The sequence below is a fragment of the Podarcis filfolensis genome (assembly GCF_964270895.1).
Source record: "Podarcis filfolensis genome assembly, chromosome: 7".
NCBI classification, from domain to species: Eukaryota; Metazoa; Chordata; class Lepidosauria; order Squamata; family Lacertidae; genus Podarcis; species Podarcis filfolensis.
The window spans coordinates 45,993,781-46,004,411 of NC_139603.1; the positions used below are offsets into that span (position 1 = coordinate 45,993,781).

Consider the following 10,631-nt stretch of genomic DNA (forward strand, 5'->3'; position numbering starts at 1 on the left):
GTAATTGTTTTTTTCTAGAAAACTTGGTGCCTTCCCAAAATGTCACTCAGACTCCATGAGCTGGACAAGCATGTTCTTGAATCCTTATATTATTTAGCTTTGGGTGCTGTGCCATCCACTTCAGCCAGCAACCACAGCCCTGCACTTAATAAGCTGTTTCTTCAACACAGATGATCCTTTAAAATCCTGAGATTGGCAGCACAGTCCATTTAATAAATCAAGTGATTTTTGGCCCATCATGTAAAATTTTCAGCGGAATACTAACTTACTCTGTAAAGGCTAAAGGACTTTAAAAATTGTTAGGATTTTTTGTTCATTTCCAATCTGAAATGTAATTTGCTACGCAAACAGTATATTTTTCTTCCAAAGGTGCAACAGAGGGTTGGAGAAACATATGCAGAAAAGCCATCTTTGCCAAAGTGTTGGCTGGTTAAATGTGAATATGCCTTGGGTTTATGGTATTTTAAAACTCTTGTTTTCTGCTTCTTTCCGTGTATTGGATAACAAGAAACTACCAGTTTGCTTTGATTTGGGAATGCATATGCAAATCCAGCAGGAAGACATCCTTATGTCACAATAGCTTAGCTGCAGCTGCAGAGGAAGCAGCTAAATGCTGCCCCATGACTACTCCACCCCCTTCTTATGCATCCTTGTCCATCCCCAATCAGAACAAAGTTCATTGGACTAATTTTAGGTCTCTGAGCTTCGGCAGCTTGTTGAATTGATTCTCTTCTCTGCAGCCCAGATGTTTTCCATTTCCAGGAAGAGTCATGCATTGTTTGTTATAAGGAGTATGTTTTCTGCAAAGAACAGACTGTCGTTATTTTGTTTTTGTTTTTATTATTCTCATCTGTCCCAGTATCACATGATGGTTTGCTATTTGTTTTGTGGAATGATCAATTTTCTGTTTTGTTGAAAGAAACTGGAGCGCTGGACAACCCGATAACTGGAAACATGGCCATGGACCTGGGGAAGATTGTGCTGGGTTAATCCATGCTGGGCTTTGGAACGACTTTCACTGTGAAGATGTTAACAGTTTTATTTGCGAGCAGGAGATGGACAAAGGTATGCTAGAACCTTGACTAGGATCAATTCTCATTTGCTACAAGGGCCAAACCCCAAGCCAAGTTTAAACAGCTGGAAAAAGAGGGGACCCAGTCCTCTATGCGTATGACTAGTTGGTTGGAAGCCCTTAGAAGAGGATTGCAGTTCAACCCAGTCATGTACAGATCAAAGCTTATTTCTAGTTCAGTTTCTATTGTTCAAGCCATTGAGGTTTTAAGGTGCTGGAAGGAGTCCAGAGACTATACAGCCCCTCTAGTCCCCCTCCCAAACTTTGGAAATATGAGCTCCATGTATTTTGCACAGTTCGTGTCCAAAAATATACCCACCTCTTCATGATGCAAAATCTATACAACAGATTTCTCTTTCCAAGTTACCACATAAGGACACCTTGTTGCATGTTCAGGATTCAGAAATACAAGTATAGCTTTAGCCACAACAACCTGGGGTATATACCATCCACAAGATTCAGTTTCAATACCAGAAGGCAGAGATTCAGTATAAAGTGCTTTGAAGGCTGTTCAGTTCAGTCCAAATCCCAGTTCAGTAAACTGAATTGTCTTTCCCATTTACTATTATTGAAAAATTTAAAAATAGTTGTAACTTTTGGAAAGAATTAGATGAAATTTTCAGACATAATAGCCTCTCCTGAATGGATAAAGTCCAATGAATTGCATTTTTTCCAGGTTTTGTGTTTTGTTTTTGTGTTGGGCATCTTTACATGTTTGCTTTGTAGAAGAAACAAATGTTAATTTTTTTGTAACTTTTGGGCAGAATTTGATCAAATTTGCATGCCATTAGCCTCTTCTGAGGTGATGAATTCTGTTCTTAGCCTATTGTTGTTGTTTTTTAAAACAGATACTATGTTTATAGCACTTTAATGCATTGCTTTTCCTTTCCTGCTTTAGCTGAAGCTCTGGGATTGTAATAGGCTGTGAACCTTATAAGAGACACAAATGAGTGAGATTTCCTGAATGATGAAGTATCCTCTGGGACAGAACCATCACCCAACCAAAAGGGGGAGCACTGAGAACATTGATGAAAAAAATTCATCAGCACAATTCGTCCGCCTTATCTTCTAATTTTTCAGGGGCTTTACAACGTTGCACAAACGCATCAATTGGAAATACAATTGGACTAAACCAGCTATAGATCCTCTTCAACCACAAAACATACAGATGCTGAAGATTTATAAAACAATGGACTATGCCAAGATGACTACAAATCATGACTTTTCCACAGGAAGAAAAAAAGATACAAACCTACTGTGTAAACACAATAGCCACTTGCTAAAATCCCAAATACTGGCAAATTATATAAATATACATTTATAAATATATATAAATTTTATATATAAATATATATAGGCCAATTCTGATCAGTAATATAGAATATACTTTTAAAATTTTTGTATTTTTGTACAAAACATTTGCTTACTACAATGGTCTTTTTAACTGCCTTTTTATATAAATATAGTACACAGAAGCCAAAGAAAATAGCAGTGATACTACTTATAATTCACTAGAAGTGATTGTCAGGTATAAGTCTCATCAGTTTAAAACACAGTTTTGTTTTATAGATAAATATATATGCCGGATAATTTACCCTAGGTTAATAACTTTTGAAGTTGACTGTAGGTGGCATTTGCCGTATTTTAGCAGTCATCACCAATCTGGTGCCCTTCACATGTTTGGAAGCATAGCAGTGCTGGCTGGGACTGATGGGGATTCTAGTGCAAAACATCTGGATGCCACTGCATTGGCTAAGCCCAGCATAGAGCAAGTTGTGATCCCAAAGATAGATATGATGCGGTTGTCTAATACCATTTTTCTGATTTGGTTCCATTTCATGTGATGGAATGACTGCAAGATATGCAGAGTAAACCATGTACAGATGGGAGCCTAACAACTGCTACAATGCTGTCTTCAAAGAAGTGGTGTCACCAATGAGTGCAGAGGCCAGAACTCAGTAGCGGAGCAGATTCTTTGCATGCAGAAGGCCTCAGGCTTAGTCTCTAGTATTTCCAATTCAAAGGATCAGTAGATAGTGATGGGGATGACCTCTGCTAAAGACCTTGGACAACTACTTATACTGGGCCAGATGGACAAATAGTCTCAACTGTTTTAAGGCAGATTCCTACATTCCTGTTATCTCCTTCCTATCTAGAAGGTTTGTGTTGCCAAGAACTCAGTTGTAATACAGACAAATGGAAACGTAAAGCCAAACTAGACAGTTCATGCAGTTCAATGTGTGTAACTTGTCCTCAATGTCTTTTTGGTTGGTTGGTTGGTTGGTTGGTTGGTTGGCTTACCCCAAAAATATTTGAGAGGAGCTAATGGGCAATGGAACAACAGTACCCTTTCCTTTTTAGCCATGTTTCCACTCCAATCAGTTCCTCCAAGCTGCACCTCTTTTCTCGGCAGGGAAGAATGGCGTCTTACGGGATAGATTAAGTGCCTCCTTTCCCGGTGCTGCTCCTCTGCTACTTGACAACCATTCCAAAAGGGGTTTGAGTGCTGTTGTTTTTTAAAGACACTGAAGAGAACTTATATGCATCTGCTTCTAGTTTGGTCCTCAGCTGGCACAAATACTGGCATTAAGACTTCCTGTGCAAACATAATGTTCAGGAATGAATTTTGCTTCAAGTAAATTTTGTGCTCAAAATAAATGACATGTCGCACATTTTGACCTTCATGAGAGTTATGTGAGGTTTGTGCATGGATGGCACCATTCAACTGTTTGTGTGTGTTTAGATTTGCTAGGAATGGCTTGTGATTACTTCTGTTGAAAGTTCACAGCACCTAAAAGGGATTCCTTTAGTCATGCAGCAAGCAAACTGATCATGTGCAGAAGCAAATGCAGACCACAAGTTTGACATCATATCTAGACAAAGGAGGAGGACAGAAGACATGGCTCGTTCCAGAAGGAGTCTCTAGCCAGAATATGTCTCCAACCATTCCTTGTCATGGTCCTTTTTCCGTTCATTTGGGAAGCTATTACATTCTGCACTCTGTAATCATGCCAACCAAGAAAAACAATGAAAAACAATGTGCAACTGTGAAACCAGAATACCAGAATGCTTTGGCTTCTTTACACAAACAATTCTTTCTTTCTTTTTAATAATTTTTATTAACTGGCCAATCACATCAAATTAAATCACATCACATAAATTCCAAATTACAAAGCCAAATTTTTAAATTTTGTTGGGGGAACCCATACTTCAAGATCCAAAGGGGGATTCAGATCATCTTCTTATTACTGCGTTAATGTCCAAATCAGTCCCAATCAGTCCAGATAAAATTCATAATTCTATCCAGTCTTATCTTGGTGTTTCCACATCATATCTTGTTCATATAATTTCTATTTTTCCTTTACGATCTCTTCTGTTAGTCTCCTTAAGCCGATAAGCAAAATAATAATCCTGTGTGGATTTCCCGTTCCTCCACTAAGTCCAGATGGTTTCCATATATCTCCTTCGTAGATAGCATCGCTCTTTCCATCATAAATTTGGCATTTGTCGCTCTTAAGTCCCACCGAGAAGTTGATCCACGATATGTAAACAACTCTATTTCTCTCTTTCTCCTCCCAGACCCAAGAGCTCCAACAATGCCTCCCAAAATGGCGACGGCATTTTTAACTGCGTCATTCCAAAACTCTTAGCTTTCCAGCTTCATCTTGAAACATTGCTTTGGTTCGAAAGTTTATCTCCACACAGCCTTAAATCCACAGCTTAAGTCCTTAGTTTCTGACTCATTAGGGGAGGGGATTCTTGTTAAATCACATAAGAAAAAGGAAGGCAGGTTTCCCCCCCTCCCCCCTCAGTCATTTGTCATACCGTATCTTAACGTATCTTCTCATATTTTATTCTTGTCTTGTTATCAGAGATCTCTTCTGTCAGCAGTCTTTACTCCCCTTTTTCCTTGAAGCATGTGCAATTTATCTCGTCCAAATTGTTTCTTTTGAAGATGCTTGCAACTAGCGGCGTGAATCAGGGACGGCGTCCAGGAGTGCCGGAATCCCACAGGAGGGCTTTGTGCCTAGTGCCCCCACCCCCACAAATTCGGGGGTGGTATAGGGCACAGCAGGCAAGGGCCGTCCCCCCCACAATCCTGGGGGGGGGTTAAGGAGGCTAATTACCCCCATCATAGCCTCCAAATTACCTTTTGTGGGTCGGAGAGATGTTATTGTCAGCCATCTTCTGATGCGCCACCTAGTTGGCCCCCCAATTCTAGAGTTTAAAAATTCTAGATTTTTAAAATATTTCAAGGAATATATTTAGGAGTAGAAGGAAGTTCAGAACAGCTTGCAAGAGGCCGTTTCTCTGAGGAATAGTTCCTTCAGTCAAGCCTGCAGTTACTGTTTCCTAGAGATTGGTGCCATCTGTTCCCACACAGATCTGACCAGTTCTGTATGATGCAGCTGATAATTCTAATCTGTGGACAATTAACACAGGGCCATATGAGTTGAGCTGACACTGCATTAGTTGAGCACATGCTGAAATGATCATGTGCTCAATGTATGCTTTTAGCAGATTTGTGGTACCATGGGAAATGTCAAATGAATGCAAGGTAGCTACATACCAAAGCCATAATACAGAATGCAAGGTAGGTACCTACAGAAGCCCTTTGGCCTCTGCCATACTTTATAAAGGCCAACTCCACCCTTTTCAACACACTAATTATTCACATGAGAGCCGATTCCCCAAACCTCTCAGTACATGGGGATTGCAGTACTGTCAGTCAGTTCTAGCCTCCAGTTTCATTGCCCCACTTTTTGTTGTGTGAATGACCGTGTCACACAAGCACCACCTTTTTATATGATATCTCAGTCACTCAAAGCCAGTGGAGATGGCATAACTGATTGATGCATGGTGTCAATCCAGGTGAGCACATAGGCAGTAGGACTTGGAGCTATCATGGAGTTACTGATTGAATATGGCTGCCATTTGCTGAGAAAACAGGTAAATTTGGAGCACTTTGGAACACTTTAGTATACACAAACATGTACTTCGCCTTTCAAGTGCACATCAGTAAATTTTTTAGCAAGCTGCAACCAGCATCCCGTGTGTGTGTGTGAGAGAGAGAGAGAGAGAGAGAGAGAGAGAGAGAGAATTGTGGAGGTGGGGGGATGATTAACAAAATCAGTCCTCCTGGCAAACTGGGAATATCCCCTCACTCATCCAAGTTTAGGGTTTTCCACCATTCTTCAGCAGAGTTTCTTTTTCTTTGAGAAAAATAAGTGGCTCACGTAAATGTAAACAAGCTTTAATAACAGGTACGTAGCCGTGTTGGTCTGCCGTAGTCGGAACAAAATAAAAAAATTCCTTCTAGTGGCACCTTAGAGACCAACTAAGTTTGTTATTGGTATGAGCTTTCGTGTGCATGCACACTTATTCAGATACCAATAACAAACTTAGTTGGTCTCTAAGGTGCTACTGGAAGGAATTTTTTTAATTTTGTTTCAAGCTTTAATAATAAACTGGGAGAAAACTCTTAACAAAATAACATAATGAGAGAAACTAAAACAACATCATGGGGCAGGTCTGAGGCAAGAAATGAGAAGAGGCAGTTGATCCCTCTTAACTGACATTCATAACTGAACACACACTGAAGGGAGGGGTTGATTCTCAAGCAAAACACAAGCCCCACCCACCAGATACCAAGTACTCTACTATTCAAATTAGGCCCCAGTGTTTTTCTTACAATAACAACATGTTATTATAGTATCCCTAGAAGTATGATGGAAGCCTTCCAGGGATAATTGCAAACATCTCCATGTAATGATCACAATACCTTGGCCTTACTGTAGAGTAGGGTACAGACAAATTATTTTGGAGAAACAACTTTATGCTTTCTCTGTCCCCAAAGAGCTATCAATGTCTCCAGGTTCTCCTAATTGCATTTGGCTCTGTGTGTTTTGGTTCACCTTGTGTCTGTATGAACCAAATACATTACAGTATTTTGGATGATTTCACTGATGTGATCACATTAACAAAGTTGAAAAACTTAAAAGTTTATACTCATTGAGAGCAAGGTCAAAGTATGCAATCAGCCTAAAATACACAATGAAATGCAGACATTCCATAGTAAAGTTACTGAAGACTATTTTGTTTTGCTTTGTTTATGTACCAATTGGAATTCAGTATTAATAAGGCTGTAAATGCCTTATGCTAAAGAATGTGTGTTTTTGTAACTCTTGCTAGAAACCAGAAGGAAATTACTTAAAGAACTACAAAAATCTGTCAGTCATTTCACAATTAATTAGAGTGTCAAATTACTTGGAAGACGAGGCTTTTTACAAACTGAATCCCTTCATTTGCCATAAAAAAATCTTCCATTTCTCTTTATGTAATAAAAATGTAAGAATGTCATTGTGAAGTTCTCCCCATTGAAGGATTTGTGGTACCACATCACAATCTTGGGTTTGCATGAAGTCAGGGCAGGATAAGGTAGCAAAAGTGAAGGCAGGCTGCATAGCAGCAGTGGCCGTTGAATCAAAGCAAGGAGGCACACAAAGCGGGGTGGGGGGGGAGAGTGGTTTAAAGCAACAGAAGTTAGAGTAATGCACGGATGGAGGAAATGGAGAGGGAAAATGGCAGTTTTATACAAAGGCAGAGACTTGAATGAAGCAAGGATGGAGGGTAACTAAGAAAAGGTGCCTATTTTAAACACTGGCAAAAGTTTGAGTAGAGCAAGCAGGGGGTGGTACTGAGGGGGGGAGTGGCACTTTAAAACAAGGTACCTCAGGTTAATAACTTAATTCATTCTGGAGGTCCGTTCTTAACCTGAAAGTGTTCTTAACCTGAGGCACCACTTTAGCTAATGGGGCCTCCCACTGCTGCCATGCCGCCACCACGCAATTTCTGTTCTCATCCTGAAGCAAACTTCTTAACCTGAGGTACTATTTCTGGGTTAGTTGAGTCTGTAACCTGAAGCGTATGTAACCCGGGGTACCACTGTACAGTGAGAAGGGCGTTTGGAAAAACTCAATTTGATAACTTGTTGGTCTTAGCTCCTGATTTAGAAGATAAACCTCTCCTCTCTTCTGTCTTTTCTTATATCTGTATTTCCTCTTTTCTTTGCACCCTACGCATTCTGTTTTAGGAACAGGGGTGGAGTAGGTACAGGATGGGCGGGGGGGACTGTAATCAGATTGATTATTTATTTAAGCCCATTTGAAAATAACAGTAGAAGTAATGAAATGCTGTTTGCAATGTTGCATAGCAGATGATAATCTGCGTAACACATGATGATAAGCCTAAAGGGACAGGTCTTTTTTCTTCAAAAAAATTTTTTATGGTAATATGGCTTTTTCTCATAACAAGATATTAACGACCGTATATGGTGTAAATCAAAGCATAAAACATATTCATGCTAACTAGAAATCAGGTTACTATAGTGTGGCTTGTCAAGTATTCTTATTGTCTTTAAAGATAAACGGCTTTCCTTTGCACTATTCTCGCATGACCACTTTGGAAATACTGAGTAAGCTGCTTAAACTAATCAGGTGATCTCTTATGCATAATCCAGTCAAAGCAGAATGTGGTGGTAGAATTGTGAGTCAGTGTGGGACAAGAGATTTTGGAAAACAAATGTTCTATGTCATTTTCTGAGGGGAAGAAATGTAAAAAATGAAAAGGATGCCTAAACGAAAGCCTCATAAAGGGTTAAAAGAATATCTATGGGCCAAGATCCATAATTAGCTGTATAGTGTGTATGCCAAGCAAAACTAAGGAAACTGGATTTTCTTTGATATCCATGAAGTAAAACCTCCCAGCCTATGGATGTACATACAATGGATTCCTAAAAACCTCTATTGTATAATAGGGAAGGGGGACAGGCTGAAATAAAACATGTGCTGTTGTTGTTATTGTTGTTTTTAACAGCCAGCCTACTTTGAGCTTCAGCAGAAAAAGCAAATGGGAAGTCACTATTATGCAAGTACTGAAACAAAAATTTTCAAGGGATTGGCCTTTTTTAATGCATTTGGCCAGTTTTTGCACACTTTCTTTTTTCCTTTGGTTTATTTAAGCAGGCAACAAAATACAAGACCTTAGTGGGCCACCGTATATGGATTGGGCTTGGTAGCTCACAAGCTTGTGTAGGGCTGTATTAGTCATTATTCAGGTTAACAGAAGCATGGGTCAACCCTCATTATCCTGGAAGAGTACAACTGGCGTATTAGGTGTAACTGATAAAATGCTCTTGTGTTACAGCCAATGAAAGCCTCAAGCCCTCTCTTTGTGTTGCATCTGGACCATACTTGTTTTCGGTACAATTAAATATTTCTGTTTCGAAGATATTTTGGACTCTCCTTGGAAAGAACCACCTATTATACAGTTTTAATAATTTTTATTTGCTGGCACTGCCATCCATCCTATCTGCCTTTAGCCAAACTAAACATTAGGCTTTTTTAAAGAAGCCGCTCTTAAGTGACTTTGGTTACATGGTATCCGTGGCTTCATGTAACGTGGATTCCTTCTGATTTTCAAGGTTGTGGTTTTACACATGAAGGTTTTTAATTTAAGAATATTCTACTACGGTGATGCCTTCGAGTTTAAAGCACACTTGCTATCCAAGAAAAATTATTTCCTGTTTATCGTAAGGTGGGTGGACCAATGCAGGAAATGACTCATGAAAAACTGGGAATGGCTAGGCTAGCTTGCTTTAACTGAATTAGATTCTTACTTCATCTGAACAGCAAACATACTTTGTCAGAGTGGAATATGAAGAACAGTAGAAGGAGAAGCAGCTTCGTTATAAAGCACGAGAGGGATGGGGAAGCAAACATCTTTTCAACTGAGCTTAGGACATTCCCTAGGATTAGTAAGTACAGTGGTACCTCGGGTTACGTACTTAATTTGTTCTGGAGGTCCGTTCTTAACCTGAAACTGTTCTTAACCTGAAGCACCACTTTAGCTAATGGGGCCTCCTACTGCTGCTACGCCACCGGAGCACGATTTCTGTTCTCATCCTGAAGCAAAGTTCTTAACCCGAGGTACTATTTCTGGGTTAGTGGAGTCTGTAACCTGAAGTGTATGTAACCCGAGGTACCACTGTATAGAAAAATGTTGTTGTTGTTTAGTCGTTTAGTCGTGTCCGACTTTTCGTGACCCCATGGACCAGAGCACGCCAGGCACTTCTGTCCTCCACTACCTCCCGCAGTTTGATCAAGTATAGAAAAATACTTCCAAATAAAACATGCCCTTTACTAATTTGAAAATGTACCAGCTGTGCTGAAACAGAACCAACGTGACCTCTACTTTGGATCACTGATGCAGTCAAAATGCCTTGCAAGTTTCTAACACATCAAGCCCAAGTTGGAAAACAGAAGCCAAACAGTACATGCTTGTTTTCTGGGTCTGTTCTGACACCTACTGGCACAATAACCAGTTGCAGCAGTGCTGTTACAAATAAGTACACTTAACAAACTGTTCTTATGCCAGGAAGTGGAAAAGTAAATAAAATCAGAACATCTTTGATGTACAGTTATCCAAAGGAATAGTATTTCTTTGATCCATTCATTCCGTTTTTTAAAAAATAAACACACACTATTTTTTCAGCTAGCCA

The 10,631-nt window shown here is 39.7% G+C and overlaps 1 protein-coding gene across 2 annotated transcripts in view; it reads left to right on the plus strand.

The window, feature by feature from the left end:
• Positions 1-3,754, plus strand: part of COLEC12 (collectin subfamily member 12) — a 76,815-nt gene extending 73,061 nt beyond the window's left edge. For both annotated transcript variants that reach the window (XR_014550132.1, XM_083622586.1), the window contains 2 exons: positions 920-1,065; positions 1,971-3,754. Coding sequence is in view for 1 of the 2 variants with exons in the window: in XM_083622586.1 (XP_083478712.1) it covers positions 920-1,065; positions 1,971-1,990 (166 nt within the window). In the remaining variant the exon portion in view is untranslated. The remainder of the gene's footprint in view (positions 1-919; positions 1,066-1,970) is intronic.
• Positions 3,755-10,631: the final 6,877 nt, after the last annotated feature.